The sequence below is a fragment of the Phaethon aethereus genome, assembly GCF_964289735.1.
Source record: "Phaethon aethereus genome assembly, chromosome: 1".
NCBI classification, from domain to species: Eukaryota; Metazoa; Chordata; class Aves; order Phaethontiformes; family Phaethontidae; genus Phaethon; species Phaethon aethereus.
In genome coordinates this window covers 162,072,275-162,088,844 of record NC_138575.1, presented here as the reverse complement: position 1 = coordinate 162,088,844, position 16,570 = coordinate 162,072,275, and the positions used below count along the sequence as shown (strand labels likewise).

The 16,570-nt window shown below is 40.7% G+C and overlaps 1 protein-coding gene across 5 annotated transcripts in view; it reads left to right on the top strand.

Moving 5' to 3' along the window:
* The window catches only part of FARP1 (FERM, ARH/RhoGEF and pleckstrin domain protein 1), a gene marked incomplete at both ends in the record, with an annotated part of 174,550 nt that overhangs the window by 94,538 nt on the left and 63,442 nt on the right, over positions 1-16,570 (top strand). For all 5 annotated transcript variants that reach the window (XM_082009256.1, XM_082009255.1, XM_082009254.1 and 2 more), the window contains 4 exons: positions 6,058-6,162; positions 10,696-10,738; positions 11,864-11,942; positions 14,397-14,494. In XM_082009256.1, the coding sequence (XP_081865382.1) occupies positions 6,058-6,162; positions 10,696-10,738; positions 11,864-11,942; positions 14,397-14,494 (325 nt within the window). The remainder of the gene's footprint in view (positions 1-6,057; positions 6,163-10,695; positions 10,739-11,863; positions 11,943-14,396; positions 14,495-16,570) is intronic.

Sequence of the window (16,570 nt, the reverse complement as noted above, 5' to 3'; positions counted from 1 at the left end):
AGGTGTAAGTGCTATCTTTACAGTCTAAAGCTATTTTTATAGTCGTCTAATCCTTCCTATAGGATTAAAGCCTAGACTTGGAAAGGGAGGAGAGGTGGAAAAGAGCAGAGGATCTCCAAGTGTCTTGGCAGCGTTAGGTCCAGAGCAGCAACACTCAGACTAGTGCTTATTGCTTTTAATCCCACCCTTCCGGCAACAGACTTCTGCTAAATATGAATTATGCATTTCATTTTACACCAGAAAGGAGAGCTGTTTAAAATACGAAATTTGTCTTCTGATGCTGACAGCATTGTTCTCCTGTGCGTAGTTTTCAAGACTCCTTTGAAGTATAAATTTCTGGCATGGTTATTTGATTAAGAACCATGTTGTTCAATCTCATCTTTGAGGTTATTTTTATAGTATTTCCTTATCATGAACACTTGTTGGTTGGGTTTTTTTTCCTTTCAGTGCTGTAGATACATATATAATTTTTAACAGCTTTGAATAAATGAGAAAATTCATGCTGTTAAGAATGTGGAGTTTTTACTTTTAGTGTTGATTATGACTGTATATGACTTCAGAAATAGTCATGAAAGTACTGGGTGAAGATTTCACTATCGTTTCAATGTAGTTGTTTAAACTGGAATATAAAAATAATTTGAGAATCAGACTGATCTGAAGTACAAGGGGTTTTCAGGGTGATTTCCCATAAAAGAACAAATACAATTTTAAACTTAGTGTTTAAACTTTGTACAATATAATATTTAAGTATTTATAAAATATTTAGCTTGACTAAATTGTCATATTTCATTTTTGAGCACTGAAAATGTGACAGGAGCAAGGCATTAGTGGAAGAAATGTCTGCCTTTATATTGTGACAGGTGTGAATGACGAATGTACCTTTTTCTTTTACATTAATGTAAAAGAGTTATTTTCTCTCATCAGCTGTTGCTAATGCACAAGCAAGTGCAATTAAAAACAAACTACTTTTTTTTTGATCATGTGAAGCTAGCTCTTACTTTCACCAAAGCACTGATGGGATGTACTTTGCAGATGTTCTAAAGAAAGTGCTTACTTTATTTCATTTTTCAACCTGGTATTACTGCTCAGTAATGTAAAAAGAAACAAACAAACAAAAACCTTCCAATTAAAGACCTGTTCAGTCTGGGATCTGAGATTAGTTGGCTAGACAAATAAAAAATGGTAAAATCACTATTTGATCCTAAACAGACACTTTCTTCTCTTTGGTAGATGGTTAGTGAAATAATTGCTAAATTAACTGGGCAGTGGGGGAATGTGTCCAAACCCACTTCTTTTGAAGTCCTGGATATCTTCCAGATACTGCTATGCACTTTCTTTTTTTAAAAATCTGTATTGCAGTCTGTGCCAAAGAACGGTCTAAACAAGTATGTAGAGGGAGGTTTTTTTTAAATGATTGGCAATTGCTAGAACATGAAAGACTTGTTGAACCTTTTAAAATATTCACTACTGGAAGATTATAAACAACATACTGTTTTGGATTTTGGTGGGAGTAGAGGGAGGGTGAATTGAGTAGGACTGAAATAATGAGCAGACAGCAAATGTTGAATGCACAATGCGTAAAGCAGGCTACTTTGGGTACCTTCATAGCTTGCAGCTAAATGTGGTGATGCACATTATTCATAATTTAGAACTTAGTGGCCTGATGTTCCCTGAAAATGTAAAATGACTTTTAAAATGTGATTTCACAGAGCTAAGTGAAAGGCCAACTCAAAATGCATTAAGCAATGAGGATGTGTGGCTGGAAATCAGTGAGCTGCTTTTCACTGCAATAAATTTATAATGTTATTTTGGTGTAACTAAATACCACCTCAAGAGAATAATAGTAATTCCCTGCTCTCAGTATGGCTGGGAATCACCTCATCTAAAGTGAACCCTGTAAACACGGGTGTCTGGGCTCCTTGTCATCAAGAGTAGAAGAGTACAACTGTATTGCTAAGGAAAAGTTCATTGCTTTGGGATGGGAAGAATTGCCCTCTGGAGCTGCGATATTTCTTCATTGATTATACAAGACTTTGGCTGTCAACAAAAACAGGAGCAGGGGACTGACACCCGCTGCAGCTCTGGCAAGCTCCTGGGTGTTGCGTGTGATCTTCCCCCAGTTGTATTCCACGCGTATAGCGTACACTCCTGTTTCTGTTCCCTCACTGCCTTACGGTGTGGCATCTGGATGGCCTGGAGGTATGGTCTTGCCACCAGCCTTCATGGAGGCAGCTTCCATATCAATGTCCCACTTGCATGCCTCATCCTTCTCCTTTGATCTTTACCTTTGGGTCTGTTTTTTCCCTCCCGGTTGCAAGCTCTCATTTGGTGATGCTCAGGGAGAGCAGGTGAAAGGTCTCCTGGCTCTCCTTTTCCATGTCCTCCACATTGATGACCTTCCCTCATCCCAGTATACAAGGCTTTCATGACAGTCATGTAAATGCACCGGGAAAAGCCTATGTTATAGGAGGGCCATAGTACAGCCTTTCCCCACCCTGCAACCTTAAATGCATGCATAGCTATTTTGGGGGTCTCATGGGCCCCCACAGATCAGACCTGTGCCACCGTGGAGCAGGGAAAGCGTCCAAGCTGTGGCTCGTGGGACATGGGTGCAGCCGCAGCGCTGTGGGGTGTGAGCTGATGAAGCTTGCCTTGTGCTCGCTGTCTGAGGCATGGCAGCAGGGCCACACTTGATGGCTGGAAAACATCTTCCAAGTTCTGGGGAAATCTTGTGTTGTCCCATAGGCCTTGTAACCACGCTCAAGTCAGACTGTTGGCTGCAGATGATGTCATCGGTGTGGTGCACTCATTCCTGAATGCTTCCTCTGTCAGCTCATGTTTGCTGTGACCTGAGTGACTGCTGGTTTGCTTCCACACCCAGCAGACTGAGATTTTAATTTGTTGTGTTTAAATTTTTTAGTAGGGATGTCATGGAACTGCACTGAATCAACATCTCTGTGAGATGGGAGAGTTCCTGCGTTTGTGGATGTTGTACTTCTCCTTCTGGTCCTGCAAGAACAGAGCATCATCAGGCTCTAAATCGCAGCAGATTTTATATGTGCAGAGTCTCCTGTGAATTAACTGTCAGATTTTATCTTGAGGTAGACAGATCAAAGCTAAGATGAGTTCAGAATAATAATCTTATTTGCAAATACTTGAGTAAGAAGCATTTTATGTTACCGAGGCACACTCCAGAGAAAATGCCAAGTGACATAAATGCTACAAAACTGCCACTCCATCGTCTAAACGCCTGTAAGAGAAAAACTTTGTGAAAACACTCAGCAGGTTTTAATCAGATGCTTTTACTCATGGTCTGAGATCAGACAGGCTTGCTCTCCTCAGCTAACCTTGGGCGGTGTGTTAATGCAGGTGAGCTCTCTGCCTATTTTCTCCTGTTGGTCAAAAATCTCCACTCTCCCAGAGACACCTTTTTTTCACAGGAGGAACGATGAAGTTTCATCTTTGTCAGACAGGAGTCCGTCGGGTACTTTAGTAAGGCATATACATACATATGCACAGGCACGTTTCCATTTTTCTGGTTGTGCACTTGGATGAAAGCAAATATCCTCTGCTCCTTGCTGCGATGGTGGTGGTTAAACACATCCTTCCACTCTCTAGTGGCCCCAGCCAAACTGGGGAGGCCTGAGACTAGTCTGGGAGCAGGAGCATTTGCCTGAAGTTTCTAAATCATTTGTAGGTGTATTTTCGGAGCAGTAAACTAATATTGTTATTACACTTGATCTAATGTCTTTTTAATATTAATCTCTTGCCTCGAACAAAATGCACTTGCTGGGAAGCTCTTTCATTAAGAGATGATGAATGTTTGGATGTGCCTACGTACAGCAATAGATGGAGTGGAAAACGTGGGAAGCTTTCTGTGAGATCTGACACACGAGACGCGACGGCGGGCACGGGCTGGGCGGTGGTCCTTGAGGATGCTTTTGGTTTAATGAAGGTGGAGAATGTGAAGTGAGTGTGTTCCAGTACATTTGCACTTGAGAGTTTTTTGGATGGCATTACGTCAGATCAAAAGCGCTCTGTCTAGAAAAATAGATGTCTTTTTCCTTGACTTCTCTGTTTCTGTTGATGACCTTCCCTCATCCCAGTGTACAACGCTTTCATGATGGTCATGTAAATGCACTGGGAAAAGCCTACGCTATAGGAGCGCCATAGTACAGCAGATACATAGTACAGATATACAGTATATGTATCTTCTCTGTTCTATTTGGCATTTTGGTATGAATTACTTCAGTTTACTGCAAGGTTGATTATGATGAATGCTTAATAAAACTAGTACTCCTACCTACAATCATTCTTGATCTTTTTCTGACAGTATTCCTGAGGCTAGTATTTGCTGCTACAGGTAATGTTAACACACAGTGAATAAAATAATCTACGTGAACATTGCTTCCTGGTGCCATAGGTCTGTTAGAGGCACTGGGAGTATGTTGGGTAACAACTTGCTCAGGAAGTTCCTGCAGAGGTGATCTTGGCTTTTCCCTTCTGACTCTCAAAACCAGCCAGCGCCGAAGGGTTTGGTCATCGTGTCCTGCATCACCAGGGTGACAGCACCGCTTGTGGTGGCACATATATCCTGTGCCTTCCCCAGAAAAATGTCATCCTTTTACTTTCTTTGGTGTAAGCCTTGCTACTGGGTACTTTTAAGAATTCATATTGGACAATGTTAGGTAAATTGCCTTTGGAAAGATGCTTTGTACTTAGGGCTGTGGCTGGAAACCGGGTATTGCACTAGGTGGAAAAAAACAAGGGATTTGGTTTTTGGTATCCCGGTGAAATAGAGACCAAACTCTGTGGTGACACATCTGGGAGGGCGTGGGATTGAGCTGGGTGCCCTCCAGCAAGTAGCTTGTTGCCCTCCACTGCCTGGAGATGCTGAGACCTAGACTCAGGCTCAGGTTTGAGCCAGGTTGGCCGGACTGCCTGCCTCTAACGGTTTACTTCTGTTGGCTCTGTTACTGCTGTTTTATTTTGCTCTAGTGATTATTTACTGGGGAGACAAGGAAAGGGCCAATCTGTAGGTTGAGTGCAAAGGCACTTGTCTGGGCTGTGATGGGTCTCTTGTAACAGTGGAATTTGTGCAGTTTAATGGGTTATTATTTGTTCTGAAGTGAGTGGAGAACTGTGTTTCAGGGCCTCTTGAGCTAAAATAGGTGCATTTGTCCAAGGAACAAAAATATTTGATTTCACTGATTGGCTTTTTTATACAGAAACAGTGCTTTTTGCTGAAGACTTGTTGGTGAGCTGTAATTCACAGTCTTTGCTGCAGGTGTGGATTTAACTGATGTGCTGATGAGAAGAATCCTTATAATCAGCAAAGTGCCGGCTCTGGGAGCTAATATTGGACTAGAACATCTGGTCTTTCAGTGTGTGGAAGGAAATGCTTGCTCTTGATTCCTCTGAATTACTCAACAACTCTGTTAGGGTAGCACAGACAGGCCTTGACCAGCCTCAGCACCTGACGGCGGGAGGCTCAGGATAAGCCTGTATGAAGGTAGAACCCAGGACTTGAGCCTGTGGCATATCAAGCAGTGTCCAGCAAACCCTCAGCCCCTTGTGTTTTGTATGACAGGTCTGTCGGTGAATGTTTTGGTTTCACTAGGTTGCACACAGCTGTACATAGCACCACCTGACATGGTTTGAAGGGCCATGGGATGAAATAGCTGTCTTCCGAAATTCATAGTAGCAGTATAGCCTAGAGACCAACACCTTACTGCATTGCACATTTACATGTCAGACGTAAGAAAACTATATCCCAAGTCCCCATCTTCTACCATTTTGATTTCATGATATTTTTCCCTCAAAAATAAAAATGCACTAAAGATGGATTCTGAGCTGCCATCCAGGGATGGATGGATATTTTTTGTAGTTTTAAAACTAGTGTTATTGTCAGCTGCCCTGTGGGTGTGGTTGGAATATCTACTGATTTTGTAAACTGTTTTGACAATGGTGTTTGCTGAACAATTTCTCAGCACAGTAACTTTTCTGCCACTAATTAAAAGCACCTTTGTAACCCTAGGCTTTCTTTTCCTCTTACAGCAAAGAGCTCCAGGGAAAGTTCTTCATGATGCTGTTTGCAACCACCTGAACCTTGTTGAAGGCGACTATTTTGGCCTGGAGTTTCCAGATCATAAAAAGATGATGGTATGTAAAACGATTAATTTTCAGCTGACTTTCATCCATATACACGCTGCTATTCTCTCCTCTTGCTCCTTCCTTTTAAGGTATGTTTAATCCTCAATCTCCAAAAGAAAAAAAAGGACTCTTTCTGAAAAATGTTCTTGCCTGCTGGAGTTGAAGAAATGTTTTTAAAACCTGATTACTCCTGTCAGATTTCATCTGTGTTGAAAGTAGCAGCCAATTCAAACAGAAGTTGGAAAAGCAGTTTATCGGTTACAGTAGAGAAGCCAAAGGCTAGACTGTTGCAGAGTCTCAGCTCCGATTTTACAGTCCTACTTAATTTGGAGTGTGGGAATAGTAAAATCTTTCTCTGCAGACAAAGAAGATTCAATGATTGTGACATAGTTCCATGAAAAACATCATGGGGCAAGAAAGTGGATAGATAAAATATAATGAGGTTAATAAAAAAGAAATCAAGAACAAAAAACCTAATAAATTTGTGAAAGTCCTGTCTGGGGAGCAGTGTGGCACAGGCAGGTATCCTGGTCCTGTCACTTTGGACTCCTTGAGAACAGGTGCGAGCAACATTCAGGTATTACACTAATACTTCCAGGGTGGAAACAGTATCATGTAGCAGAGAAAGCCAAAGGCTAATGACTTCTCAGTCTCTAATGACTTTCTTTCTGAATTTCGTTTTACTTTAGACTTACTGTGTGACCTACTGGTATGTGTGCTAGTTATGTGGATTGTTTGACCAGTACATTCTGGTGCATACTGGATTTCTTGCCTGTTCAGTGAATTCCACAACAGTAGCGTGGATGACCTAAAGGAGATGACTTTGGGCAATTAAAAAAAAAATGTATTTTCTGTACATCTATATAAAATTTCTGTAAGTAGCAGTATTTTTTAACAAAGGAAACAAAGGAGGATTTACCTGCTGCTGCAGTAATCTGTTGTCATGCCTTAGTGCAGGCTTACATAGTCACTAAAACTGAACACTAATGGTCATAACGTTTCAGGCTAGCTATAATTAAAGAGGAATTTTTAAAAAATGGACATCGATCTTTAAAAGTGATCTGCTTCACAGTTTGCTCCTGGATTTAAATGAAACACAGTTTCCTAGAAAGTTTCGTTCTGACAGATATCCTTGGCTAATGCTTTTGGTAACTTGAGAGGTTAACATAACTCTTCAAAACAGTATAACTGTACGGTACTATTACAACAGAGGAAATAAATGTTAAAAATGACATACTGACATTCCTCATGTATGTATATAAAGCTGAAACAAATCCTAACATCCTGTGTATATACAGTTGCTTTTTAGTTTTCTAGAAAATGGAGATGGTCATTTGATCGAACTTCTCTACTTCACAGGTCATTAAGTTTCAAATAGATGACCCTCTGTGTTTTGCTCAGAGACCTGAAGTAAACAGTTTTCAGTCTTGTGAAAACAAAATGGTTTATTTGCTTGAGGCAGAACACAAGAGAGATTGAGGTGCTGCCAGTGCCTGAGGTCCTCGCAGTGGCAGGAGTTGACTGGCTGGAAATATGTCCAGACAATCGCCGTGGGGAGTGAGGGTTCTGACGAAGAAGAAGGTGGAAAAAAAACCCTAAGGCAGTTGCCAGTTTGACCTGAAGGAAAATGCCTCCATGCATCAACCATGGTAACTGAACTGACCCCTCTCTTGCCAAAGGAAGTATTAGCCAAGTATCTGAGAGCGCCAGTCCGTGTTCCTGCTGATTGTTCCAATCTTTGCTTCTGAAAAAGGGGGAAGATCCCCAAATCTTGCTCACATTTAGTCAACTGTGCCCCAAGAATGGTGAGATTCAGTGGAAGTAACGCTTTCGACCACCTACAAGCAACTCACAGAAACTCTGAAGCAGGAGATTTGATTATAAGTCATTGTATCAATGTGGAGCAGCACTGTGAGAGTAATACTTACACTTAAATTATAGTAACCAGTTTATGTGATGCAGTTGAGGTGAATATTCCTGTGGGATTTAAAACTTTCTGAGCTTCATAATGGCCATAATGTAGAACTCAAACATTTGCAAATAAAAAAAATTGCAGTTAATGGTGTGTCTGAGAAATAAACCACACATGCATATTTTACATTCATATCGTCTGAAGAGAATGAGTTGCTTTTCCAATGTAAAAGGAAAAAAAAAATATTGAAAGCATATTTGTTTGGATATGATCAAATGTATGTGAAGTCATATATTCACAGTTCAGCTGTCTTTGTTTCAACATGCAAGGTCCAGACCTCATATCTGACATATTGACAGTTGTATGTCAAGGTGCCTGGCAGCTGTATACATTCAAGCGTGCCGTGCAAATAGCCAACAAGATCCGCATGGGAGATGAACGTGGAGGGTCTGAGGGCTGCACTTCCTGCTGGGACAGGGAGAAATGACCACTGTTGCCAAGCCTGGGGTTTCACAGAGTTTCATTACACTTGATGTCTGCCCCAATTCTCCAGCTGCTGAAATCCAGTCACTATCACAGAGTGCCAGACTTTGTTTAAAAAATAAATAATCTAGCCTTTGTAATTCTGGAGAAAATGGAAGACAGGAATCTTAATTGAATCTTCACATTGTTTTTCATTTTCAGTTTATAAACCGGTCTCAGATTGGCCGTCTTTAGATACTGAGTGGGAGTTGTGTGATGCCTAAGTTTTGATTGCTTGAGTTTAGTGATAGTGGTGAGGTTTTCGTTTTGCCCCACCTTTCTTCCTACACGTGTTCAATACATGCATTTCTAGTATCCAGCAGTCTGGTCAAGTATGTTGTAACTTGCTTGTAGAGTGATTGAGAAAGTGGAGAAAGGAATGATGCATTTGTGTGCTCGTGCTGTATTATAAACTCCCTCTGGGGAGAGAGAGAGGAGTTTTTTTGTGTGTCAGGTCAAATACACTACTTCCATATTCTTGTAAACCGGCTTGTTTCATATTCGAGATTACTTCCCCCCCCCCGCCACTAAACTTGGCAAAGTCCCTGACCTTCAATACAGATTATGTACATGCCAACTTTCTGAAACAAAACAGTTCTACTGAAATGCCAAAAAGTGTCAGAACCAGTTCAATGTGTGATAAACACTGTGTTCCTATTCTTGGATAGCCAAGTTTCTTTAGCCCTCCCCCCCAACCCCCCAAAAAAAAAGAAAAAAAAGACTTTCATAGGCTGAGAAACATGAAAAGAATTCCATTGAGAAACGTTAGTGAATGTGAAAGGGCAGGAATGTGAGGTCTTTGCTAATTGGAAGCGCTCATATTGGTAATGATGGAAATAGCAAACAGCATTGGAGCAGTTATAGCAGCAATACAGGCCTGCTCCTGCCTGGCTTCTCAGGTGATTTTCTAAAATGGATATTTTGAGTATGTTTCAGTCTTTGCATAATAAAGGTATATTCATTTCAATACCTATTCTTTTTCCAGAGGAAGACTCGGTTAATTTGTTTTTGAATGGCTGTAACCTTTGTGATGGTTGTAGGATGTTCCTCCACAAATTCCAGGCGTCTCCAAGGGAGGCTCCGTGCAATTTAGTGAGATAACAAAATACAAATATGGGGCGTAGTTAGTTACTGGCTGAGGACTGTGAGCTGTTGCACATCTCCAGGCCTTGCAAGTCATTTGGCTTTTATCTTCTGCATGATTGTCTCTTGGCTTTCTATAAAATTTTGCCCAGGCCCTTCAGAGTGAGACTGCAGAATGGGGATTATAGGCTCTGAAGACTGTATTTCCACACATTGCTTCTCTTTTGAAAGCTGAAGGAAAGACCCACACACATCGTCCTGAAAAATGGGTTGTTAAAAAACAGATGAAAGTAAACTGTATGCAGAAGCTACACTGCCCCAAAAGCTTACGCCTGAACTTCCCAGGTCTATAGAAAATAGAAAATGTTACACAGCTGTGAAGTAAGCTTCCAGCTGCCTCCGTTTGGCACTGCCTCATGCCCTTGACCTGCAAGGACTCTCTTCCCCCAGATGGTGGTGGTAAGGCTCCTTTATCTCCCTGGAGCCAAGTCGGGGAGCTCCACATTTATGCCCAGGCCTCATGGTGGGACTCCTGTTGCATCCCCAAAGCCTTCTTCTCATTGCTCCATTTGCCCAGCGCTCCCAGCTCAAAGGCAAGCACCAGCCTCTTAAGGATGCCTTTCTGGAGATGAATTCAGGTAGAGGACCACAATGACAGCCTGGGACATTTTCTGAACTCCTTATTTTGGTAGCTCTTTCCACAAAATGAATGCTTGCTGACCGAATGTGCTGTGATTGTTTGTATCTGAGACAACTGAGGAGATTTCCTCACTGTTTCCCAGCTCTCTCAATCTGTACTGCTTCAAAAGCTGTGCCGTGGTGACAGCCCGTTAACAGTGCTGTTTCCTGAGCATCTTCCAGAGTTTTGGGGAGAAAACACACTACATATAATTAAGGAGAGCATGATGACTGCACTGGAAAAAAAATATATAAGTAACTGCTAATCTATGTAATGAAATGAAAAATGCTCCTTTGCGAGCAGTAGTTTGTTCAGAAATGATAACACCACCTTCTTTTGTTTTCAGGTGTGGCTTGATCTTTTGAAGCCTGTTATGAAACAGATTAGAAGTAAGTACTTCCTTGCTATCATTTATTTTGTCAGCCTGAGAGTACTTGAATAAATGAGGACTCTGTCAGTTGGGAACTTTATCTTCTCAGCTTTCTTCACTGAATTTTGTTTGGATTGGTTTTTTATTTCTGGCCTGTCCTTAAAAGAGATACTGTGCGTGCTGTGAAATTATGTCACATGAATATATGAAGGGGCTGACCCAGTAGGAGACAGCGGTTTAGTCAGTCATTAGAAGAAGCAGTGGTGGCAATGGAGGAAACAGCTTTGTAGAGGGAAAAAAAGCATGCAGTAAAAGAAGGATTAAAGGAAGCACACATTGCTGGAAGGTAACAGTCATTGGGATAACAGAAACAGAACAGGACTACATTATGTCTGAGAAGGAGCTAGCAAATATGTTACAGCTGTTGTGGACGTTGCTGCAGAACTTGGAACTGTCTGAGACCAAGAGGACGAAACAGCTGGATTAGGGGCATCAGGGAAAGGTCTGGTCAGTGGCAGGAGCCAAAAGGACTTTGTAAATAGCCATCAGCTCTGGGAAGAGTAGAAGTGAGCAGGAAAGGTTTCGGTGATTATGTTTCTCTGTTAAATATCAGCAAAGTTCTTAATTTATTGATCTCTGCCATTGAGTTTAAGTTTCCCTAGGTGCCCTTCTGGTCATATTAGTTTGAGCGTATGCTCTGGCACCTCTTCCTGCCACGAGAGAGAGATGCATTGCTCCTTTTGTCACTGGTCATACTTGTAATGGTCCGAAGAAACGTGCTGTTGTTAAAACAGGAATAGTAATTTGCTAGTGGACTTGAAAAGTAGACTGTATTTTAGCTCCATCCTGTTCGAGGCAAGGAAAATAGACACACATAATGTATTTTATTGGATCAACTGATGTAATTACTAAAAACAGACTCTGTTTTGGCAGAGTATCCCTCCACCAAGTTACTGTTCTTTTTTATTGTGTGTAAATTTTATTGTGCAATTTCTAAATAACTAAGTACTAACAAAGGACGGGAGGTTAGCATGTATGTATGCATTGCAGGTTCCATGAATCTTTCTCTGTACATCGTTCTGCATAATAAAATTTGGCCAGCATGTTACTGATGTTCACCAACTTCCTTTGACATTTTCCCTAGGACCGAAGCACGTTGTTGTAAAATTTGTGGTAAAATTCTTCCCACCTGACCACGCTCAGCTGCAGGAGGAATTGACAAGGTTAGTAACTGCATGATTTTTTTAATTTTTTTTTTTTAATTAAAATTGGGGGACAGAGGGGAGAACAAGGAATTTGATATGATTGGGTGAGGATCGATGGCTGCCTCTTAGTATTAACTTGATGTTATTTTTCCCAACCGCTAATGCACCTGAAAAAATAGGCCCTAAGATTCTGTTGCAGTCTGTGCTGAGACGTTCTGCGAACGGGGCTTGGGGCCCTGGGAGAACTTTGCTCACCCCAAGAGAAGGCCGTTCTCCAAGACTTCTTCAAGCCCCTTTGGCAGTGGTGTTGGAAGGGACCTGACTGAGACATGTGTTGGTGCCCAGGGGCGTTCTCAGCTGAGGGACACATGCGACTCTGTGCCCACATTTGGGAGAGGGTTGTTCTGCATGAATTGCCAAGTTGCAGCAGCTGGGGGACCATATTCATATAGCCAGTGCAAAGGACAAAGGTTTGCATGGGTGGAAGTGTGACTTCAGAGATGGAGAAATGGAAATGAGAGGAAATAAAATGAAAAATAAGAGGAAGGTATGGAAAGATACACATATGCAGAAAAAGTGCCTTAAAGGTGTGTGTATTTTCAGTGCATTTCAAAAACTTCATTTAGGCTCTGAATTTCACACTGCATTGGCATGAAGAGTTGTATTTCTTTGTGAGTAAATAGGTATATGAGAGACTCACTAAGGTTCTTGCTCATCAGGAAGTCCTTCCTTTATGGTCAGAAACATGGTTTTGTTGCAGTATTTCTTCACAGGAATTTTCAACACTTTCTGATCTACTATATTACTATTTTTAATTACATTTTTCCATTCTGATTCAGTATTTTCACTATTGGTTTTTTTCTTCAGTCTTCCCACAAGATGAAGTCCTCTTTTAAAAACAGCTTTTGTGTCCTTATGACCTGCTTTGTAAAGAACAAGTCCACCTTTGTGGTGTTCTGTATGTATCTCTGTCTTGTTTTATTTTGGTAATAGAGCAATGGAATAGAAGAAAAGAAATTATTGATATCTCCTGTTGGCCTGGAGAGAAAAATGTAGAAAAGTGGGATAGGAAGAAGGAATATTTACTTGAAAGACTGAGTAAAAATAATAAAGGGATGAATGAAAACTCACAACATGATGTTACTAATGAAACATTTCTGTTTCTGAATAGATATTCTGCATATCAGTTGCTTAGTATGTGAGCTGTAAATTGATTTTTGGTCATCTCTTTCTGCACCTGGAGATGTGTCTCTGAATCCTAATGACTTTTTTGGTTAGATTTTAAATGTGTATGCTAGGGAACTTGGATACATGTACACAGCAGCGTGTAGGATGTGAAAGCATATCCGCAGGCAACAGCTTCATCACGTGAAGAAGAAGAGAATATAACACTTCTGTGCTGTCATCTTCTACCAGGGTGAATTTTGTATGGGTAGGCAGAGGTCTGCAGGTTTCAAAAGATTATTTAGATCTGCTGTGTTATTTCATCTACTGTGTATGTTTTCATACTCTTCAAATCAGATGTCCCTTTTCATTTAACTTACCTACATCTCATTCAGAAACTCACTGTTCAAATGAAAGCTTTTCACTGAACCTATTAAAATCTAGTCTTAACTAAAAACCATTGAGATCCTAGTATGAGTTCTCCAGAGAAGCTGCAGTCTTTGGAAGGCTTGTAAGGTGTCTAACCAGTTCAGGTTTCGTTCTAACCAGTTCAGGTTTCGTACCAACCGCAGGAGAAATGCTTACTGCTAGGTCGTTTATTTCTAGGGAAGAATTTGATGCTGAGAAGAACTAAGCAATTTCAATTCCTGTTGAAGCTAGAAGAAATTTAAATGTTGAAATAATGTTGTGGACCTGTGATGTCTCTGCACTTAACTTTCTATGTAGAGTTGCCCTACGTGGCTGAGATGGTTTGGAAGTGAATATGTTAAAAATAGCTGGTACACAGGTGGTGCAGGTAATGGGGCCACAAAAGCATCAGAGCTAGCTAGTGTTGTTCAATCAAGATCTTGCTCCTCATTTCCAGGTGAGTGCCAAGGTGGAAGTTTAGAGTTCTTGTGTTCTACAAGAACTAACTGATAACTCTAAATCACTGGTTTATCTGGCGTTTCTTCATAGTTACAAGCAGCTCCATTATCTAGTGTTGCTTGCTGTGTGGTTGCTGAGCTCTTAATAGCTGTCACATTTGCTTCCACTGTCATATCGCTTCCAGATCTCATTGCTCTTGTTCCAAGGGAGGGAGGAATAGAGACCAAGAGAGCTATCTTGGTTCTGCAAAGTAGCCACCATGTAAGACTCTAATGGCTGTAATACAGTATCTGTTAAGTTTTATTTAGCCTCTAAACTTAGGAAATTCAGATCACTTCTGTAGATTCCAAAACGTGAAAGGAACATGTAATCAAAACTTGAGTTGAAATACCTTCAATATTTCCCTCCCGCTTTGTCTAACTGCTCACTTTTGTTTTGCAGGTACCTATTTGCATTGCAAGTGAAGCAGGACCTGGCACAGGGAAGGCTAACCTGTAATGATACCAGCACTGCCCTCTTAATCTCGCACATAGTACAGTGTAAGTTCCCTTTTTCCTTCTTTCCAGGAGGATAAACAGGATGACTGGTTGGATGTGCTTTACTGGGTACCTGTTAGTAGCTGCTGTAGGGACAGTTTTAAGCTGTATGTAAAATTAATTCTGTTTATGTATAATGGCATTCAAATACACATAATTTCCTCTTTCAAATAAAGAAGAGCTTCTGGACACTGGTTTTGCATTTTTAAAGCACTGCATTTGATAGTCTGCCTAGGATCATTTAAAAGTAAACTTTGCATACAGTGGCAAACAGGTTCTTCTGAATTCCTGTTTTATTAGACTTTGTATCATGTCAGCAGAGCATTCAAATTCCTGGAGATCTGGATGCTGTCTAGAGAATGTAGTAAATAAACATGCTTAGAATGCCAGACTAAATCACAGTCCTAAGAGGAGACTGATAGGGAAGAAATGAACAACAACAGATTTTAAGCTTTTTTTTTTTTTAAATTGCAAAGTATGCACAATAAGACTGTTCAGTAGAGTCATATGTTAACTTTGTTCATCACTTCAAAGACTCTTTTAGCTTCCAGTTCACTTGAAAGGCAGCGTATGTTTTCCATTTCAAGACTTCATAGATACTCATCTTGAGAATAACATTAGGAAAAACCACTTAGTAGCATGTATAATAGTCGTAATAGGCCATTGTTTTGAATGGTCATTCTACAATTGAGTATTGCATTTTTCCACTGAAATGCTGTTATATGGAAACTGCAGTCAACAAAGACATTCAGAAGCTCTCTAGTGATGAACAGATAAATCTCATGATCCTTTTTTATAGTCTGTTTGAGCGTTAGGGCAGTTTCAAATCAATTGCTGTTGGAAAGGCAGGTATGGTGTGCATGGTTGTCTTTGCCATGGTCATCATTGCCCAGTGTGACTGAGTAGCAATAAGAAGCTGTACAACAGCCTCTGTGAAATTCTGTATTCTTCATACCATTTTAAAACTGAGTATTTTTGCACCACAGACTTAAAAAAAAAAGTTAAAAAAAAATCCTTGGGTAGTGAGCTTTTTGTGTCTTTTATTTTTTCCCATTACCGTGTCCAGCATGCCAGCTGTAGTTCTTTCCTCAGTTAAGCTAGTTCTAGCTTCCTTTCATCTCAGGAAAAAAAGTCTTATTGTTTGGGGGAAATTGAGTATCATTTGTTAACACTGCATTCTAGAAGGGTTAGTCTTCCTACTAAATGTCTGTGCACCAAAGAAGGATGTTGGTGAGAGGACACCCTAATGCATGTGTTTCTCTCCATTTGAGGTATTGCTTCATGATCATTCTCTCTTGAGCTCTTACACTTTATATGCATTATTTTCCTTATGATTTCTACTTAGATCCTATTTCATGTCTTACTCATCTCTTATCAAGTTCTTCACTGAACCGTCTACACCTCTGATGTCTGAACTACTCATACTTCTGAGATGGAGACAAAAGGGACATGTTACAAAGAAGAACTCTGAAAGATTCTGTAGTATTTCTGCTGTCTTAAGGAATGATTCAGAGCAGATGGGATGAGGGAAGGGGTGGAAATCAGACTGCCTCAGTTATCAACTCTTTTCCACCTCTGACCTCCGAAGTATAAAAAGTCATGGTATGACTGTAGGCAACTTGGGTTGAAAGGTTACTGCTTTGTCATTCATAGATGCTTTGGTCTTCATTTTCCCTGCCTACGCAAGGTTATTGCTCCCCCTCCGCATTTGCAGGTACATCTGATCTCAGGCAAACTTTTGTCAGAAGTCACCTGCAGTGTTTTAAACATCATCGGAAACCCTTCTTTTTTTCTAAACCAGCTTATTTTGGACAGAACTGGATTAAGGGATCATTTACATGAGCAGAACTGAGGTATGGATGAGGCAAGGATATGAGCTTGGGTCTGTGACATCCTAGGTCAACTGTGCAACAACATGTCTGACTATAACCTGGATTTAACTTGAGGGCACTGCATTTTAATTTCACTGACATGATTAAGGTAGCAACCTTCATTGTAGCATTGTTGCTACAACCTATTCCAGCAGGCTTGCAGGTAGAGGCTGCTATGCTGTTCAGTGAAAAAGCTGATAGCAAGATT